The 22,640-nt window shown below is 36.9% G+C and overlaps 1 protein-coding gene across 1 annotated transcript; it reads right to left on the bottom strand.

Moving 5' to 3' along the window:
• Window positions 1-3,333: 3,333 nt before the first annotated feature.
• Window positions 3,334-4,266, bottom strand: LOC130879522 (olfactory receptor 2A12-like). Its single transcript, XM_057778145.1, has one exon. It carries the CDS (start codon window positions 4,264-4,266, stop codon window positions 3,334-3,336), a length of 933 nt encoding a protein of 310 aa, XP_057634128.1.
• Window positions 4,267-22,640: the final 18,374 nt, after the last annotated feature.

Consider the following 22,640-nt stretch of genomic DNA (forward strand, 5'->3'; position numbering starts at 1 on the left):
TGGTGGCTTGAAAGAAAATGTGTCTTATAGGATCATAGGGAGTGGTACTATTAGGAGATGAGGCTTTGTTGGAGTAGGTATAGTTTTGTTGGAGGAAGTACATTGGTATAGGAGGTCCTTCTGTCTGTGTTGTTTGTATTGATTAATAAATAAAGAAACTGCCTTGGCCTGATAGGTAGGTGGAGAGGACTGGATTGAATGCAGGGAGGAAGAAGAGCAGAATCAGAAGACACCATGGATCTGCAGTTGGAGGTAGATGTGCTAAAACTTTGTTGGTAGGCCACGACCTTGTGGTGATATACAGATTAATAAATATGGGTTAAATTAAGATATAAGAGATAGCTGATGAGAAGTTAGACCTAATGGGCCAAACAGTGTTTTGATTAATATAGTTTCTGTGTGATTATTTTGGTCCTGGGCGGCCGGGATGAGCAAACACCCTCCTCCTATCACTAAGGGGGTAGGCTTTCAAATGCTCAAGTCATATCTACTGTGACATTCATATCCTGCTGCCTATGGATCAAGATGTAGAATTCTCAGATCATTCTCTAGCAGCTTTGTCTGGTTGCAAGCCACCATTCTTACAGCCACAATGATAATAGACTAAGCCTCTGAACTGTAAGCACTTAAATGCTTTCTTTTATATGAGTTGCCACGGTCATAGTGTCTCTTCACAGTAACAAAACCCTAAGACTCTTTCCTACAATGAATTTCAAAAAAATGACTTATTATCTCTCAGAAAAAAATACAGTGTTTTGGGTCTTTATCAAATAAAGTAAATGGAATTAACAAAATTTCAAGTCTTCTTTTGAGGACTATATAATTAATTACCTTGAGCAGCCTACTGTGGACACAAAAGGTGTTATAATATAGTTCTAGTTTTGCATTGGAGAAAAGACTTTATTGGTCTAATATGGCTGGGAACATCATGACCCATAATACCAACCTACCAGGAAAGATATGCCTTCTCATGCAGAGTGACAGGACTGCTATGGGACAACCATCTCTTCTCTGATTGGATGTGATCAGATCTGCAGAAGATGCTTTAAGCCTGGCACTGAAACCTTGGTCAAAAACCCATGACTGTGGAGGTCATAGCCCTTAAAAGAGAACTTACTACCATATGTTTGGTTATAGTGCCATCCATTTTTATACCTACAGGCAAAATGTTTCCTTCACCCATAATCAGAAAAACTTTTTTTCACATTGATTTATGAATGCAGAAATTCTAGGCTGCTTAAGATACTGAGAGAAAGAGACATGTCCTCTTCTTAAGGCTCAACGAATATTACAGAAGAAGAATTGTAAAAAGTGTAAGAGTTGAAATATAGGGAGGAGGGAGGTGAAATTCTGTCTTCTGGGCATGGTACAGCCATTGCAGTCATGAAGTCACAGCAGCTGCAGTTCTCCGTGCTGAGCCTGTACAAGATCAGACCTGTCAGGAGCCAGTTATAGATGAGGGAGGAGCTCATGAGGACCTACCTATCCCTGTTGAACTATTGGCTACTGAAAGGTTATAGGGGAAGTGTAGTCAGTATTGTCATATATATCCCTATTGGTATAGCTACCTGCTCATGGTCATAGAGATGATCCTGGTTAAATTTAATGGGTCTCAAAAAGATTAGTAAGAAAAAAATTGCAAAGCTTTAACAATACAAAATAGATAAAGTATAAAATTCCGTCAAATTTGTTATTTAAAACTTAATTTGTACTAGCTGTTCCTTTATTTGGTTCGATAATTAATAGTTGAATTCAACGGATCAACAATGAACATTTATAGCTCCTTAGGCTATTGAATCCTTGTAAGTTTTAGAGGTTGTCTGGAGGAAAGAACTATGACTTCCAAGTGGTAGTTGAGCTTTTATCCACCCTTAATGACACTGATTTCCTTTTGTCCTCCCAAGTGATGGACTGTCACTTGTACTAAGAGGGACTAGACTAGATTCTAAAACCAGGGGTTCACTGAAGTTTATCCCTGTGACCCACTAGATCAGCTATTTGCTTTGTAAACAAGGTTTTATTAGAATATATGCTTACCCATTCACACACATCTATGGATGCTTCTGGCAGAGATGGATCATGACAAGTAAAACCATCCTCAAACTCAAGTATTTTCCTTGTCTACTATAGAAAACTTGAATTGGTCTAGAGCTGGGCTCCTTAAACTTTTCCCACTTGACCCCAGGTAAATAGGTCTATAAAACAACTTCAGAAATCAAACATGCACTTAGAAGCAACCATAAAGAAATTTATTTGAAAACAATTTTGGGGGAGACATATGATTTTAGCTTTTGTTTGTTTGTTTGTTTGAGAAGGGTTTCTCTGTATAACAAGCTATCCTGGAATTAGTTTTGTAGACCAGACCGGCCTCAAACTCACAGAGATCCATCTGCCTCTGCCTCCCAAGTGCTGGGATTAAAGGCGTGTACCACCACTGCCTAACAATTTTATTAAAGTCAGAACTAAAATTGCCAACTAATAATATAAATTCTTTTTTTACGTAAAGAATTGAATCTTGGGGTATTTGATGCCACAGGACACAGAACTCTTCAACATTTTCAAAAGTTGAACAGTATTTTGATTTTACAGTTGGCCTTAGTGAGAATGTAGCTTTGTATTAATATGAAAAATACTGGCAGATATATGTTTAGAGCCATCCCATTAACTGTTAGAAATTCTTTTCTAATTTCAAGCCAAAATTTGTGTAACTGTTTTTTATAAAACACAAGCCAGCAACTCAAATAGCAAATACTTTTCTTGTTGACTAGTGGTGAGGAACACCAATCCTTCTGTTATCAACTACCATGTTTATATTGAGAATTCAATTCAACTTTATTGCTGCGCTTTTGTAAGTTAATTTTTTATTATTATTCATCTGAAAGCTTTTTATATACTAGGTAGTATATGATGGGCAGGGTGCTGAAATCTTAGCTCCTCACTGTAGAGGCAGATGCAGGATGATGACTGGAAGTGTGAGGTCAGCTTGCTCTACATAGCTCCATTCTGTTTCAAAAACAGACAAAAATTGGTATGAAAGTTACCATTTGGTCTTTAGCCTCATGTTCCATTTCTTGGTAATGGAACATGTAATTTTAAAGAAGTCTAATATTAAAAAAGTAGGCATTATTTGATATGATTGTATTCTGTGCTTTTTCTGTGACTGGATTTGTTGTAGTAAGGAATGAAGGCATTCATCTTCTTTTCCACTGTCTTTAGTTTTACATGGTCTTGGTTTTAAATGAAAGTACATAACATTCCATTGTAAAGTAACATGTAGTCTAACAAGGGTAAAGAAAATGACAGGCACCAAACTTGACATCCCCAGGATGTTTCTCACACATGCCTCTTCTTCCACAGAACCCTTTGCAGAGCATCCTTGACCTCAGAATTCCTCAGGCTGTAGATAAGGGGGTTAAGCATGGGGTTGAAAAGGCTATAAAACAGGGAAAGGATCTTCTGCTGTGTCTCCGGGTTCTGAGACTTGGGGGCCATGTACATGACGATTGCACTGTCAAAAAAGAGCCCGACCACACAGAGGTGGGAGGAGCAGGTGGAGAAGGCCTTTCTGCGGCCCTCCCCTGACTGGATCCTCAGGATGGCCATCAGGATGCATGCGTAGGAGACCAGCACCAAGCATAAGGGTCCCACTAAGATGAACACACAAGTTGCAAAGATGACGACTTGGTTGAGTGTTGTGTCAGTACAGGCCAGCTTGAGGACAGACAGAATTTCACAGAAGAAGTGATTGACTTCATGAGGTCCACAGAAGGGAAGCCTTAGGAGGAGGACTAAATGAACCATATCCAGCAGTAAACTAAAGCCCCAGGAAGCAGCAGCCAGGGCAGTGCACACTCTCCAGCTCATGATGACAGTGTAGTGTAAGGGGTGGCAGATGGCCACAAACCGGTCATAAGACATTGCCACCAAAATTAAGCACTCTGTTGCTGCAAATGCCAAATACAAGAATGTCTGCATGATACATGGAACAAAGGAGATGGTTTTTTTCTGGGTCACAAGGTTAGCTAGCATCTTGGGGACATTGTTAGAAGCATAGGACATGTCAAGGATGGCAAGGTGTGAGAGGAAGAAATACATGGGGGTGTGCAGCTTTGGGACCATGGATATTATTACAAGAATGATCCCATTCCCCAACAGGGTGAAGGTATAAAAGACTGAAAAAATCCCAAAGAGGAAATAATCCAAAGTGGGATCAACTTGGAATCCCAGCAGAATAACTTCTGTGATCCATGTCTCATTGCTTCCCATCCTCTTGTGGCAAAGACAAGACTTATTCAAGATAAAAAGGTAAGAACTGTGAAGCAAAGTTACATCATAGTTAATGACATACAGGGAGCAAATTAAAAATGTACCACTGAAGAGGAATTTCTTAAATTTATCTTCTGATACTTTGCAAGATGTAATGTAGCATGAGTATAAATATTGATGTACTGATGGAATAATAGGAAAACACACACACACACATACACGTCCTATGTGTAACAAAGTGTTAACCCAATAGGTTCTATTTTAATGTATGCTGTATTAGAAGACACATATACATATATGTACACATGTGCTATTTTGGAGGATTCCTGTGTTCTCACTTCCCTTTCCTGTGAGTGTTCTGGTCATTTATATAGCTTGAAGAGTAAGGTGATTTGGGTTCCATTGTTAGGTTGCATTTTTAGGCAGTGTTCCAAGTGATTCATATCCTTGGTTCTTCATGGGCATGCCCACACAAACAATCCCCCTCTCTCATGTTTTCTACTCATGCAATTCAGATAAGAAATTTTAAGCAAATTATCATTTTTCTAGTTTTATCAAAATCAGGTATGACCTGCTTTTCTAGTAGTTTTCTGGTGCTCCCAAGGAGGACCCTCTGGCAACTGTGGATAGTCTATTGGGTCTAGATTTAACAATTTCCTTTACCTCTTCTGTACTTGATGCTGAGCTTTGTATATAATTCAAAGAATTCCTAGATTACATGTATGGGGATTACATGTATGGATTACATGTGTGGACCCAGGCATCTATCTCAAATGTCATTTAACATGAGATTTTGACAATGTTTACAAATAAGAAAATTAAAAAGGAAATGCATTGTCAGTGCTTGCAGTAAATATTATTGATCATTTATGACTGCATTCTGATTGACCCATTTTATTGTGCTATGTAGTGGTAAGTCTCAGAGCTAATCTTAATTTCCACTTAACAGAATTTTTTGTTCATAAGATATTGCTGGAGTTGGTGAAATGGCTCAGTGGCTAAAACACCTACCACCAAGCCTGAAGTCTGAGTTCCATGCCCAGGGACCACATGGTGGAAATGGAGAATCCAACACAAGTTTTCATTTTGATCCACACTTGCACCATTGCACATGCACACGTGCATGTATATGCACACTGATACATACACAAAGTAAATATATAAATTTAGAGGAAAATGACATTGGAACAGCTTTGGCAGCATGAGAGTATTATGAAATTCCCTGATCACTTTCTTCCTCTTCAGCTGTTGCCATGTCAACAATTTTGCAGGTTCAAAGCATCCTAAGAAGATCAGAGGGGAATAAAATGGAACTGGTGGTTGATGTTTCTTGAGAGCTCTCTGTGGAAGTTCTGAGGCTTGTTTAGCCATCAGTGTGAAACAAGGGACATGAAAGGGATAGATAGCAAAGATACTTAACAAAATCATGACTTTTTTTGTCCCTTATTGGCTATTTTCATTAATATGCTAATTATAATTTTTAAATTAATTTAAAAATCTAATGACTATAATAAAATTATATAAATCTTTATAGAAAAATATAGCTATATACACTCAGATATGTATATATCCTAGAGTGGAATTATAACAGAAATATAAACATTTTAGCTATCACTTTCACTTAGCAGAGTAAAAATTTCATTTGTCAAAATATTTATATATATATATATATATTATACACAGAAAGGAATATTAAATTGTATCTAACAGTATAAGTGCATGAAGGTGGAACAGCATTTTATTTCACAACTTACTTGACATTTTCAGAAATTCTTGGTTTATTTTTCTCTCATGTTTACTGCACACATGGATGTTTCTCCAGTTGATGATTTCCTGAGGGTGTACTATAAAATAAAATTGCAGGTGCTAAAATATAAACTTCTCAAAATCTGCAATTATCTGTAGCCTGTTGCTTTCCAGAAAACATAAATTTCATGTTTTAGAAATATAAAATTTATAGGTTTACTGATTGTGTGAATACCATGGATCCTTGTTACAGGACCATCAGTGGGAAGTATTCTTAGTTATGATCTTTGCTTATTTGAACTGAAAACAAAGTCATGCAATTTGTATTTCATCAAAACATTAACTCATGCCCTTGAGTACAGGACCTTCTCTCATTCAGTTCTGGGCTTTGGAGAAAAAAACTGTGACTAACGAAGCGATTATCCCAGTGGCAGTGACATTTCACACCTTAAATTGCATTCAGGAATAATGCCTCTGTAGCCCAGGAATGTGCCTAGCCAAATTTATATAATTTGTGAAGCAGGCAAAGAAACCAAGAGTGGCTGTGTCTGTTATTGTTTCTGTTCAGGAATAAACAAGTGAGAACTGAGGGTCAGAGTAATTATTAATCTAACAAACAAGGTGAAATGGCAGAAAGTTACCTGAGTCAAGTAGTTTCACAAAGCAAGATGAATAGGTAGCATCTCTCAAGCAGAGATACACGTGTCTTGGAAGTGATGAAAATGTTGCAGCTCTTACCAGAGCTCCCAGAGACTGATTCATAGAACTGGAGTGGTAGAGAATGTAGAAAAACAGACTTTGGGCAGGAATGTGGTAGGCACATTGGGTTATGGAAAGGTAGAAATGAATTTAGTGTGCCTCTACCATAGTATGCAAGACATTGTGTGTATTCATTATAACCATGCACACACATGTACGTTATATTGTGTACATATTATCTCCCTATAAGCCATGAATATAAATTCAAAAATTTGAAATGACAATACAGTTAGTTCGTCAGTTAGCAATATCATGTAACTAGTACTGGCTCTTGTATTCTATTCTCAATTTTTACTAATACACTGGTATTGGTTTTTAAAATGTTTTATTTATTCTTGTCTTTTGTTGAGTATTTATTCTAGACAACTTCCACATTTTCAAAAATTTCTTTTTTTTCTTTTTTTTTATTAATTAATTTATTTAATTATTAAAGATTTCTGCCTCTTCCCTGCTAACACCTCCCATTCCCTCCCCCTCCCCCAATCAAGTCTTCCTCCCTCCTCAGCCCAAAGAGCAAGCAGGTTTCTCTGCCCTGTGAGAGGTCCAAGGACCACCCACCTCCATCCAGGTCTATTAAGGTGAGCATCCAAACTACCTGGGCTCCCACAAAGCCATTACGTGCAATAGGATCAAGAACCCATTGCCATTGTTCTTCAGTTCTCAGTAGTCCTCATTGTCCATTATGTTCAGTGAGACCGGTTTTGACCCATGCTTTTTCAGACCCCGGCCAGCTGGCCTTGGTAAGTTCCCGATAGAACATCCCCATTGCCTCAGTGTGTGGGTGCACCCCTCGCGGTCCTGAGTTCCTTGCTCGTGTTCACTCTCCTTCTGCTCCTCCTTTGGATCGTGAGACTTCAGTCCAGTGCTCCAATGTTGGTCTCTGTCTCTGTCTTCTTTCATCGCCTGATGAAGGTTAATATTCAGGAGGATGCTTATATGTTTTTCTTTGGGTTCACCTTCTTATCTAGCTTCTCTAGAATCACAAATTATAGTCTCAATGTCCTTTATTTATGGCTAGAAACCAAATATGAGTGAGTACATCCCATGTTCCTCTTTTTGGGTCTGGCTTACCTCACTCAGGATCGTGTTTTCTATTTCTGTCCATTTGTATGCAAAATTCAAGAAGTCATTGTTTTTTACTGCTGAGTAGTACTCTAATATGTATATATTCCATACTTTCTTCATCCATTCTTCCATTGAAGGACATCTAGGTTGTTTCCAGGTTCTGGCTATTACAAACAATGCTGCTATAAACATAGTTGAGCATATACTTTTGTTGTATGTTTGGGCATCTCTTGGGTATATTCCCAAGAGTGGTATTGCTGGGTCGAGAGGTAGGTTGAACCCGACTTTCCTGAGAAACCGCCACACTGCTTTCCAAAGTGGTTGCACAAGTTTGCATTCCCACCAGCAATGGATGAGAGTGCCCCTTTCTCCACAACCTCTCCAGCAGAGGCTATCATTGGTGTTTTTGATTTTAGCCATTCTGACAGGGGTAAGATGGTATCTTAATGTTGTCTTAATTTGCATTTCCCTGATTGCTAAGGAAGTTGAGCACGATCTTAAGTGTCTTTTGGAAGTTAAGCTTTCATTATTTGCAGATGATATGATAGTATACATAAGCGACCCCAAAAACTCTACCAAAGAACTCCTACAGCTGATAAACACCTTTGGTAATGTGGCAGGTTACAAAATCAACTCCAAAAAATCAGTTGCCTTCCTATACACTAAGGATAAGGAAGCAGAGAGGGAAATCAGAGAAGCATCACCTTTCACGATAGCCACAAATAGCATAAAATATCTTGGGGTAACTCTGACCAAGGAAGTGAAAGATCTATTTGGCAAGAACTTTAAGTCTTTGAAGAAAGAAATTGAAGAGGACTCCAGAAAATGGAAGGACCTCCCTTGCTCTTGGATTGGGAGGATCAACATAGTAAAAATGGCAATTCTACCAAAAGCAATCTATAGATTCAACGCAATCCCCATCAAAATCCCATCAAAATTCTTCATAGATCTGGAGAAGACAATAATCAACTTTATATGGAAAAACAAAAAACCCAGGATAGCCAAAACAATCTTATACAATAAAGGATCGTCTGGAGGCATTACCATCCCTGACTTCAAACTCTATTACAGAGCTACAGTACTGAAAACAGCTTGGTACTGGCATAAAAACAGAGAAGTCGACCAATGGAATAGAATAGAAGACCCTGACTTTAGCCCACAAACCTATGAACACCTGATTTTCGATAAAGGAGCTAAAAGTATACAATGGAAAAAAGAGAGCATCTTCAACAAATTGTGCTGGCAAAACTGGATGTCAATCTGTAGAAGAATGAAAATAGATCCATATCTATCACCATGCACAAAACTCAAGTCCAAATGGATTAAAGACCTCAATATCAGTCCAAACACACTGAACCTGATAGAAGAGAAAGTGGGAAGTACTCTACAACACATGGGCACAGGAGAACACTTCCTACGTATAACCCCAGCAGCACAAACACTAAGGACATCATTGAATAAATGGGACCTCCTGAGACTGAGAAGCTTCTGTAAAGCAAAGGACACTGTCACTAAGACAGAAAGGCAACCCACTGACTGGGAGAAGATCTTCACCAACCCCGTAACTGACAAAGGTCTGATATCCAAAATATTTAAAGAACTCAAGAAATTAGACCGTAAAAGGTTAATCAATCCAATTATAAAATGGGGCACTGAGCTGAACAGAGACTTTTCAACAGAAGAAGTTCAAAAATTTCTTTTTAAAAATTGTATGAAAATCTACATGAGACCCAAGTTCACTTACTGTGATCTTCTATTAGTCAAATAGTTCTAGTCATTTGGCTAAGGGAATGTATTCACATCCCTTTGACATATCCTTCACATTAATTGTTGATGGATTTTATATACTAAGTTCTTTTGAAATTACAGAAATATATCATGCAGCTATTCATAGGGATCAGTTAGATCTTTATTACACTACATGGATGATTTGTGTATAACATGCTATAATTTATATTTTAAAATATGAACATTTATATGCATGGCATTTTTTGTCTGGCTACACACACACACACACATACATATATATATAAATACATACTTTGGAAAGTCTATGAAACTGAATACAGGACTATTTCACTGCTAATCTTTACAAAAGGGGCAGCTTTGTAACCTGAATAAAGTTTCCCATACAGTGCTGTTTATTTTGCTTATTTAATAAACAGTCTATAAGAAATTTTAGAAGAGATAAAACTATTTCCATCTGGGAGACAGACACAATGTAAGATATAATTAAATTGCACTTTTTTGCTCATTTACTCAGCAAGTTTTAGTAGAACTGGGCAGATGTCTTTGGATCTTCCAAAGGAATGATGACACTCTTATGAAATCGTAAATAACCAACCACTAAGAGTTGAGCAAAAATTAAAAACTCAATACCATTTCTCTATATAAAAATATACCTTTCCCCTCAGATACTTCAACTTAAAAATGACCTCGATTATTCATTGGACAAAAGTAACGTATATCTTAAATCAAGGTTTAAACTTATGGTGGCATCCACCAACCTGTGGACACACATCCTGAGCAGTGTTGCTGCTGTAAGATCAAAGTAATGAAACATTGCCAAACAGGATGTGTGCTAATGCTCATCTTTACAACACCTTCAGTTTATCTCCTTAGGAAACAAAGACATGGGGAAATATGTAGACAACTTTTGGGATAGAGATAGTAATTTTCAGGATACAAAGGACACATGCAAGAAGGGAGCTGAGCTTTGAGCTTAAAGATCAAGGGCAGAGAGCTGGAGACTAATCAGTGAACCCAAGTTGAGTCCTGAGCTGTCAGATGTACAAACCCATATGGCTCTTACCTGTGGGATATTCTTAAGCTTCTATACTGTAGAGTGTGGGGACCCAGGATAGTACCACCTCAGAGTCCTCAGCATCTCAATGGAATGTGAACATATTCCTTTAGCTAAATGGCATTGCCGAATGGCATGAATTGTTTGACTAATCAAGTTAATAACAAATGCATCTGGCATCATGTAATTTTGCATGTGATATTGAAGTATAAACTTCCAAAAGAAAGAAGTAGACCAGAATAAATAGTCTAAAAGTCAGGAAATAAGGGAATAAATAGAATTCTTAACATTTCCAATAGATAGGTGTGAACTATATATAACCCACATGTAATTTTGAGAGTCACTAGTACCCTCCCTCCCTCCCTCCCTCCCTCCCTCCCTTCTTTTCTTCCCTCCTCCCTTCCCTCCTCCCTCCCTCCCTCCCTCCCTCCCTCCCTCCCTTCCTTCCTTCTTTCCATCCTTCTTTCCTTCCCTTACTTCACTTCCCTCCTTCTTTCTTTTCATTTATTTATTTATTTAGAGACAGGGTTTTTCTATGGAGACCAGGTTGGCCTTAAACTCAGAGATCCACCTGCCTCTGTCTCCCCAGTGCAGGGATTAAAGAGAAACAAACCACATGGACCCTGTTTACAGAGAAATAGGATCGTCCAAGTGGAGATGATCATATTGGAGAGCAATCACTTCATACTGCACATTTTAAATATATATATAATATAATATTATATATATATATTGCTTTCTTCTTTCCTTTCAGATCTGTTAGCTTTCTTCATTTCTATTTCCACAATCCAAGCAAGGTCCTACCATTAATAATGAATCTCTCTTTCTGAGTGTGTTACTTATTTAATGATTTTTGATAATTTTAAAAACTTCTAACTCCTTCTTTCTAAATTTCTGTTCTTAATTTTCATTCTTACTTTTTTAGCTACAGAAGGAGCATCAAGAGGAGACTAGCAGGATTTCTTTTCTCTCCAAGACTTCTGTGAGAATGGCAGCCTCTCCTTCCACTTATCTTGTTTTGTTCCCATATACATCTCTATTTTTCTTCGTGTACCATTTCAGATAGCTCCTAAACTTAAATTCTTGTACATGGTTTCTGATAAGTTTTACTTTGCCTTTACCATTTGACTTAAACACGGTACCAATTTTTCAAAGCACCCATACAGCCTTCCTCAATAATTCCAACCCAAAGAGCTCTACCCTTAGACCAAAGCCTGTGCAGTAGGTATGTTTTAAAGTTTTGCTCAAGCTATTCTTTATTTTCAGTATTTTTATTGTTTCTTTAACCTACAAGTAAAAGCATTTGAGAAGAGTACATTCACTCATTAATACATGGACAAAGCCAAGGATATTTTATTTTTATTATTACAGGTAGTAATGACTAGTACAATTGCGTTTTTCTTGTTGAGGGCAATATAATGAAGTGGTACTTAGCACAGCTTCCTCTGAATATTAAATCTACTTTTATTTTCAATCTTTGCAATGATTAGAGTTACTGGGAGAAGTTTTAGACTTTTTGGTTCTGAAGATTTTTTTAATATTTTATATTTTAGTGAGAATAAATATTCCAAAATACAAATAATTCTATTAATTGTGACAAAGTTTTTAAGTGAAGGTCAGTTTTGAAGTCAAAATGTTTTCTGACTATCATAAATTAATACACTTATAGCTAGGTTCACACTTGCTTTTAGCTTTGGTTGTCTCTGACACAAAAGTATTTTCTTTGTAGGCCTTGAGTCAGTTCCCCATTTTTCTTTTTGTGTGCCCTTATCACAGGTAATTTCAGTGGGCTATTTAAAGACAATAAAGCAATATAAGCAACCATAGGCACACTGAAATATAGAGGACTGACTTTCTTACTTACTCTTCTGTTTTGATGTATCCTTCTAACCCAATGAAGTTATTGTAAGATGTTCTTTATCACAATGTATCAGTAAGAAAACATGTGTACAGGAGATGGATGAAGTTGGCAGTCCAACGAAGGGTACAGGTTTTCAGCAATAGCTGCCCATGTCATGGTCAACCCTGAAACAAAGTATGCCTTGACCAGGGACTTTCAAATACCTGTCCTCCATGATCTACTTCCATCATGTGGTCCCCATTCCTAAAGTTTTTACAGTCTACCCAAGCAATGTGACCGGCTTTGGAACAAGAATTCAAAATACAAGTTTGGAATCTTTTAGATTGAAACTGTAGCTGTGGCTAGAATATTCTCTGAACATGGTTTCCAGGGCTTATCTGCTGTATGCTGAGGGATGTCAAGGGCATGTGACTTCCTACACAATCAGCCTTCTCCAGAGTTTATCTATCTGGGATTTGTAATGAGGTCACAATGTAGCCTTGCATTGCTGCTGTGTTGGGTTGTTGCACTGGTTCTGTATAATCTCTGTCAGGTTTATCACAGACCAGGAAAGTTCAGACACAGTTTACATTAAGGATGATCCGGGGAGAAATGGACAGAGGAAGATTGTATCCCTTTGTTCATAGACTACGCTGACCAGAAGATCTATGCTCCTTGTTATTTCTTTCTCAAGTCTCAACAGTCTTTCCACTTACCCACATTTAGGAAAAAAGAGCCTAATTTTAATAAGCCTCCTAACGAGTACACATTAGAGAATTCTGGAAGGTATTGCAGCAGCTACTTTTGTATCACTGTGACCAAATATCCTACAGCATGATATGTAAAGGTGGGAGGTTTTACTTAAGGTCCATGTGTCAATACAGGGATTGTGGAGGAGGGCTTTATATGGATCTAGGAATCAGAAATGGATAGGAACCAACAGCAGATACAATCTTCAAAATTCATCTCAAAAGTGACCAACATCCTTTAGCTATGCCCTATGTCCTTACCTTTACCACTCCAAGTCATGTCATCATGTGGCTATTTCAAGGGATCAAACCATTGTAAGGGTTAGACCCTTATGATCTAATTGTCACTAGAAATGTCACCCCAATACCTCGAGAGGTGTGCTTCATTAGTGTTCAAGACATTCTTCTATCCAGTCAAGTTGACAGTCAAAATTGAGCATCACAAGTATAGCAAAATACCTAAATTTTTTCTAGATTCCAGTACTTAGAAATGAACAATGCCATCCTACAATATTCTAAGAGAACATTTTCACTTAGTGGTATGTAAGACATATTTTCCACATTTGGAAATAAATTAGGCAACTCTGCAAAATATAACTGGATCACAATTTTATTTAGCAAATTGAATTCTAAATATTTCTATGAAATTCCAGAAATATCAAAATAGCAGCCTATTTAAAAAGAACAACTTGATAATCACACTATTTTGAAAACATGTATGCATATAAATAAAGCAAAAACAAATATTTACTATAACTGAAAAATTTATCATCAATAATCTATTTTAAACTCTGAGTAAATTTTTAAAGAAATACTCTCAATTTAAGATTTCTTTCATTAAATTAAAAATATGGTCATTACAGCTCTAAACGTTGTGTGTCTCTTTTTGCTGTTGTTATTTTTTTCAACAGGGTTTCTTTTGCAACCCAGGCTGGTCTCAAATTTGTGGTAATCTTTCTTTGCTCAACCTCCCAATAACAAAGATGAGCCCTCATGCTCATCTGTCTCTGTGACTTAGCTATTTTTAAAGATTTCAAAATACATATTTGTTTGTGTCTGTGCCCCTGAATTCAGGTACCTGTGAAGACCAAAGAAGCACCCAATGGCCCTTGAGCTGGAGTTACAGGCAACAGTGAGCTACCCGACTTGGGTGCTGGATCTGAACTCTGGTCTTCTGCGAGAGCAATGTGAGTTTTGAAGCACCAAGCAATTTTAAGAGTAGAGCTCCATTGTGTTTTGGCTTGAAACTGTTGGTTCAGTCTCTACCATTGAAGAGTGAGAAAGCTTGTTCATTAAATGTCCTGTCTTCTTTCAAGATTTAATAAGAGTTATTTGGACCAACAGGCAGATGAACAACTTGTTCGCAGTCTGGTCATCCACTTTCTCACTGACCCTCTACTGATTTTCCGAAGGGGTGAGGTAGCAGTCTGAGAAATGCCTCTCTGAGCAACAAAAAAGGGTTTTCAGGAATGATGGAGCCATTTCAATCATTTAATTTTATTTTCTTTGATGGTAAGTGATTTAGGGTGAGGGACTGTCATTTCATTCACTCAGGCAAAAGAATAAAAGGAAACCTATGCCGAGAGGGAGTTTTCTGGGAAATAGCCTCTTTTCTGAAAGAGGATGAAGTCAAGGAGGGAGAAAGCATGTGCTTTTAGTTCTTTGTCATTTTTACTATAACATATATATGAAAATTACTTCTCTGTAAAAGTCTCATTTTTATTAGTTTTTTGAGAATTTCTTATGATTCATTTTTATCATATTTTCCCACACTCTCTACTCCCAGATTCATCTCCCTTCCCTATCCACCCAAATTTGTATACTTTTTTTTCTTTTTTAACCCACTGAGTAGTATTTGTATGGCTCATATATGCTTGTATGTATGGTTTTAACAGTTGGGTAGTCAAACTACTTTGAGCTGTATTCTAAAGTAAACTTACTCTCCCTCTCCCAGCAGCTGGACAATGTTACACCTAAGATGAAGATATTCTGGGTATTTTCAACACATTGGGCTTGAACATCAGAAAACTCACAGATACAGGAGCTTGGAGTGAAATTACCCATTCTGACACAGGATGGAGCAAAAGGAGACCTCGGTGTTCTCCCAGTCCCCAGACTGTGGTAAGATGCAGGTACACTGGCAACTTCTCCATCCCAGGCTTTACACTGAGCTATCGAGACAAGCCCTTTCCCCAGAGACATACCTGTGGGTCCAGTCAGCAAAGCACAAAGCATTTTCCTGCCCATTCTATGCCTTCCTTAACCGTGGTATAGCATTGTCCCCTTTCCTGCTGGTGCAGATTCTTCACTCTGTCTCTGTAAAGACCGAGCTTTCATGGGTGACAAATGTAACCCCCATGGAGCTTGTTAAGATAACAATTACAGGGCTATGTTCTCCCCTGGGAGACTGCAAACTTGGCTTAATGAAGAGTCTAAATCAGGCATCAATTATCAAAAGTCTTCATTTCACATATGTTTATTTCTATTTAATGGTAAAAGAGATTGGATCTTATTTCTTTCTTGTTATCTTCCTCTTTTCCTTTGCTTTGAGACCACTCCCAGGTTTTTCCTTTTTAAAAAATATCTTTTCTGTCATTTCCATATATATAATTTCAATGTTAGATCACAATTACAAGACAAAGGACATGTTAAAACCCAGCAACAACATCTGAGACTATTTTAACTCCATGATTGTAACATCAGTTGAGCCTTTATTAACAGAAGATTGGGCCAAGGACATGGCTCAGCAGGTAAAAGAACTTTGCTCCAAGCCTGATTACAGAATGTCAGTGCCAGACCCAAATGGAAGAGAAGAGAACTGACTACCAAAAGTTGTCCTTTAACTTCATGCGTATGCTATGGCGTGTGCACCTACATACACACAGACACACAGACACACACACACACACACATACAAAACACACACAAAGAAAGGCTAGGACAAATTATATAAAGGTATATTTGAAGTTTAGTATTTGTCTATCATCTATTTGGTTATCTATCCATCTATCTAGCATCTATCAGCTATCAACCTATCTATCTTTAATCTGTCTATCTATATCTATAGTCTATAACTATATATCATCGATATCTATATCTAACTATTATCTATCTATCTATCTATCTATCTATCTATCTATCTATCTATCTATCTACCTATCATCTATCTATCTACCATCTATCTCATCTATCTGTCTGTCTGTCTATATATCTATTATCTATCTATCTATCTATCTATCTATCTATCTATCTATCTATCTATCTATCTATCATCTATGTATCTATGTATCTGTCTGTCTATCTATCTATCTATCTATCTATCTATCTATCTATCTATCCATCTGTCTTGGGAGAAAAAGAAGTTATGACAAATGGATATGATTTCCAAGACTGAGATACTGAAGATATGGATATGTGATTCTTGTCCTCAGAGTCAGTCCAACATCTGGAGAAGATACACGTCTTAGCTCCAAGAAGGCAGGAAAAACTTCAAACGCTGCTGTCATAGTCTTTCCGTAGAAGGACTGGAAGAAGCTCACTCATTGTGGGGGACAATCTCGTTTATTCAGTTTAGTAGTTAGATTATTAATCTCACAGGGATACATCTTCACAAGTACTCTCTGAACAACTAGTTCTCTAGCATCATTTAGCTTAGTCACATTGACACGTAAATTACTCTTCACATCTGAAAATCACTTGCCTGTAAATAGACATGTTTATGTTTAGTGTTTCAGTTCTTTGCCATTGAACTCTACATCTGCTCTGTGACAGTATCACAGAGTCTAAATTACCATGTTTTTGTACTAAGTTTTAAAACCAGAAGGTGGAACTCTTTTAAATTGTTTATTTTCAAGGTATTTTGGCTCTTCTTGGTTGGTTTCATATCCATCTTAATTTAAATAGCATGATAATACAAATATGCTCCATCTGGGTAGGTGTGTGTGTGTGTGTATGTGTGTGTGTGTGTGTGTGTGCATGAGTGTCTGTGCACGTACATAATAATAATTAAAGAAAAAAGCTTGAGACCATGAGTTTGACATACAGAGCAAGAGGGGTTATATGGGAGGGATTGGAAGGAGGAAAGAGGCTATTATGTGATTATATTTTTATTAAAGATCTCTCATTGGTGCTGGAGAGATTGCTCAGTGGTTAAGAGTGCTGACTGTTTTCCGGGGGTCCTGAGTTCAATTCCCTCTTCTGGCATGCAGGTATACATGCAGAGCACTCAAACATAAAACATAAATAAGTAAAATTTAAAAAGCCCTTATCGTGTCAGATTCTGAGAAAACAAAAAAAAAAAAAAGAGAGAGAGAGAGAGACTTTGAGGGGAATGATGCTTAGTCTTTCAATAAAATCTCACAATATTAATTTTTCAGCAATAACAAGTCTTCTAGCTCATCAGCATGGACTGTCTTGTCATCCATTCATATTTTATTTCCTTCAATGATATTTTGTTATTTATGGTGTGTGTCTTGTTTTTTTTATTTTTAGTACTATTACAAAAGAAATTACTTTATATCTGCATATTCTTCATTGCTAATATTAAGATACATAGTTATTTTATGTTTTGTTCTTTTATCTCACACACACTCATATCTGTAATTGTCTGTTTATTTGTTAAGATATTCTCCAACCAAAATAGTATCCAGTTTCCAAATTTGGTGTCTTTTACTTCTTGTTCTTGTTAAATTATCTTATAATTGTAATACAGTAGTGGATTGAAGTAGTGGGGATAGATATGTGTATATATTCTTATTTTTAAAAATTATTCATTTGTTTTTGGTAAAATGTATTTATTTTATTATTTTTATTTTCATCAGACATTTTCTTTTGTCTTCTTTTGCATTCTCTACTCTACTCCTCTTATTCTTTTTTTGGGGGGGGGGTTGGCCAGTATTATTGTTAATATGTTACTCCACATCCTCTCCTACATAAACTGTCATCGGTGTTTTTTTATCTTAGTCATTCTAAAAGGTATAAAGCTGTATATCAGAGTTAATTTGAGTTGTATTTCCCTGATGACTAAGAATGTTGGGCAATACCTTAAATGTCTTTCAAGCATTTGAAATTCTTCTATCGAGAATTCTCTGTTTAGAGCTGTACTCCATTTTTGAATTGGATTATTTGGTATTCTGATGTCTAGTTTCTTGAGTTCTTTATTTATTTTGGAGTTCAGCCCTCTGTCCAATGTGGGGTTGGTGACGATCATTTCCCATTCTGAAGGCTGCTGTTTTGTCTTATTTACTGTATCCTTTACTTTACAGAAGCTCCTCATTTTCAGGAGGTCTCCTTTTTTAGTTGTTGATCTCAGTGTGAGAAAGTGACATAAATAGGAAGGTAAGAAGTAGAGTATCCATATTTGTGGATATTTTGGTTCTGCACACAAGATTTTAATGACTTCACAAAATACTCTTGGAATTGATAAGATCTTTCAGCAAAGTGGCAAGATACAAAATTAAGATACAAAAATGAATAGCCTTTTATAAACTAATAACAAACATTCTGAGAAGTAAATGAAAAAAATCTTTCCTTTACATTTGTCACAATAATGCTAAAAATACAATATTATTACAGAAGCATAAAAATCCATGACCAGTCAAAGAAATCTTTAACAACAACAACTAAACAATGCATGAGCTATCAACATACTTGATTTCATTATCCTACAGAGCCACTGTAAAAAAGCAACATGGTACTAATTCAAAAGCATGGGTCGTGTAGAGCAATGAAATAGGAGAGGGCCCTGATATAAATGCAACTATAGCCACATTTGATTTTTGACAAAATATCCAAAGAAATACAAAGAAAACACAACCTCTCTAGATGATTCTGGGAAAAGTAGATATCATCCCCTATTTCAACCTACACAAAGCAGTTCTAAATGAATGAAAGACCTTAGGATAAGACATCAAACTCTGAACTGTTACAGGAAAAATATGGAAATTAGTCTAACACAGATGTAGACAAGTACTTTCTGGAGAGGACTCTAATCATTCTGCAAACATCAACAATTGGCAAATGAGACTGTAGGAAACCAAGAGACTTCTACAATACATGGAAATGGGTAATCAAGTGAGTGGGTACAAACAGACTGGAAGAAAATCTTTGCTTACCGCACATCTGAGAGAAGATGATGAATAATTAGAATATACAAAAACTTCAAGGAACTGTCAGGAAATAAAACAACTCAGTCAATGAATAAACTGTTAATGAAATGAGCAGATAATTCTCAAAAGATAGAGTACACATGGTCAACAAACAAGAAAAAATATCCAGCTTCTCTATCCATCAAAGAAATGAGAATGAAAATTATAGTGAGACTTTCATCTTATGTGTTGCTGTCTTACAGAACCATTTCATTATTTTATAAACATTAAGACTTTATGAAAACATTACATCTATTTTTCAACTTTTCTATTTTTCATCCATTTTACTTACCACATGAAATTTGAATTTAATAAACATTGATTGGTTTAAAGGCAGACCACAGTCTCCAGAAATTAAGTTTATTAAGTCAAAAACTACCAATAGAAAAGTTCCAAACAAAAGAGTAAGAACAAAATAATGTGGGATGCCTTTGAAGTGCACATGGTTTGGTTATAAAAGTCTAACAAATGCTTAAGAGGAATAAAATAATCAAAACAGGTAATGTAGGGTTTTGTCTGTGAATCTAAAACTATGAAAGAATAACTCTTACTATATTCCTAAGTCTCCGCAAATCACAAGCAAGACAAAAGAAAAAAAAAACAAACATGGTGCTGTCATGAGTACATCACAGCTGCATATGCCCATCAGGGAGCTCCCCTTCAGTTGGATGGAACTTGTTTTAATGTTTTCTGCATTACAAGTTATGAATTTTACAAGTTGTAGGTCTTTTAATTTTGTATTTTCTTCTCTTACCTCATACCCTTTTACTCTCCTCCTTTCCCCACCCCTTCTCTTTTCACTTTTATGCCTTAAAACTCCTTTGTTTCATCTTAAATATTGTTTTAAATAATATTCCTACTGTCAGCTAATTCTTTTATAGCATAGTTTTACTGTCTTCTAAATTCCTTAGTTATAATCAAATGTGAGACAAACTTCTTGTTGTTCACTCCTGGTGTCTAAGGATGTAGATACTTGTCATATAAAGGATATTGTATTGATTTCACTCTTTACATATTGAAAGTTTTGTAACAACGGTATCTGGCATTACAACCACAAAAAGAAAGCACAATTTTCTTTTAGCATAGCTTGTTTGGCTTTAAAATTATTATGTACTTACAATGATGTTCATTTGCTTAATTATATAGGTAATATTTTTATATGAGATATAAATCATATTTCTTTTTTATTTTATTTTTTCTTTATTTTACATTTCAACCATAGTTCTCCCTCCTATCCCTTATCCCAAGTTCCCCTCCTGCCCATCCCCCTATTCACTCCTCCCAATGAGTAAGGGCTCTCATGGGGAGTCAAAAAAGGTTGGCACATTAATTTGGGGAAGGACTAAGCCACTCCCCCTTATTGAGACTGATCATGGCATCCCGCCATAGGTAATGGGCTTCTACAAGCTAGCTCCTGCACCAGGGATAGATCCTGGTCCTACTGACAGATAGTGCATGCTTCATCACTGTCTCCCACATATGGAGGACCTAGTTTGGTTCCATGGAGGTTCCACAGATGTTGGTTTAAAATTTATGAATTTCCATGAGCTTGGTTCAGTTGTCTCTGTAGATTTCTCCATAATGATCTTGATCTCCCTTGACCATACATTCCTTCCTCGCTCTCTTTGACTGGATTCCAGGAGTTCGGGCTGGTGTTTGGCTGTGGATCTCTGGAGCTTGTTCCATCAGTTACTGGATGATGGCTCTATGATGATAGTTGGGGTATTCATCAATGTGATTATAGAGGAAGGTCATTTAGGACACCTTCTCCACTGTTTGCGAGGAGTCTTAGCTGAGGTTGTCCTTGTGGATACTTGGTTATTTTCTTAGCACCAGGCTTTCCATAACCCCATAATGACCCTCCGTATCATGATCCCTTTTCCTTTGCTCTCCTCCATCCCTCCCCCACTTCTACCATCCCAGTCTCTTTTGTTCTCCTCCCTCACTCCCCTTCCTTTATTGCCTCCAAACCCCAGTTTACCCAAGAGATCTCATCTAATTCCCCTCTCAGAGCAATCCGTGTGTCCCTCTTAGGGTCTTCCTTGTTAACTAGCTTCTCTGGAGATGTGGATTGTAGTCTGGTTATCTTTTGCTTTACATCTAATGTCTACTTATGAGTGAATTCATACTGTGTTTGTCTTTCTGAGTCTAGGTTACCTCATTCAGGATTTTTTTTTCTAGTTCCATCCATTTGCCTGCAAATTTCATAATGTCATTGTTTTTTACTCCTGAGTAATACTCCATTGTGCAAATGTATCACATTTTCTTTACCCATTCTTCAGGTGAGGGGCATCTAGGTTGTTTGTAGGTTCTGGCTATTACAAATAATGCTGCTATGAACATAGTTGAGCAAGTATCCCTGTGGTATGATTGAGAATCCTTTGGGTATATGCACAAAAATGGTATTGCTGGGTGTTGAGGTAGATTGATTTCCAATTTTCTGAGATACCAACATGCTGATTTCCAAAGTTCGCACTCCTAATATTTTATCTTAAGAAGGTGCTTTGCCTTGACATGGTTTTCACTGGCATATTATAGGAGTAACATTCCCACACTTGTGGAAAACAAGGAAATGAAACAGGTAAACAGGTAATCAGGAAAACAGAACAGACTCTTCTAACCTTTATTATTCCTGTAGATAGAAGGTAGGATGCTAAATTTAAGTGAGCGTGGCTTGAAGCTACATAAGTATACAAATAAGCCCCACAATACAAAGTTCAATTTAGGATAATTTAATCAGATTCATGGGTAAAAAGAGTTATTCTACACTCCATTGTTCAGTTGTTAATAGCCAAATACAACCCAACAAAACCTTGCCTCCCATCACCTAGCATTTCTATTGCTGTCTGATCTGTGGATCTCTTTTTGCCCCTGGGCATGAGTTTTATACTAGCTGTTGGCCATGATGGCAATGCATATGTTACCTCCAGTGTATGATAATTAATATCCAATGGAGTCAGGCATATCTTTGGCCAATGGACAACAACAACCAGCAATCAAATCATTCTCTCTAGTTCTGTCTGGGTGGGCCCTCCTACCTGAAATATTTGACAAGATCTCCCAAAGCCAATTCTGTGCAAAAAGCAATCTTTTATTTTTCACATTAAGTATGGGTACTTTCAGTGAGTCTCTCTTGAACTTTGTCTCTCCATTCTCTTGCCCCACTTCTGTTTTTCCTCATTTTTAATATGATTTTGTTGTAGAAACTTTGATATATCTGGCTTGATTTGACTTAGAAAGTGAGATCTAGGTTAATAGATCCACTG

The sequence above is a fragment of the Chionomys nivalis genome, chromosome 1, assembly GCF_950005125.1.
Source record: "Chionomys nivalis chromosome 1, mChiNiv1.1, whole genome shotgun sequence".
Taxonomy (NCBI): Eukaryota; Metazoa; Chordata; class Mammalia; order Rodentia; family Cricetidae; genus Chionomys; species Chionomys nivalis.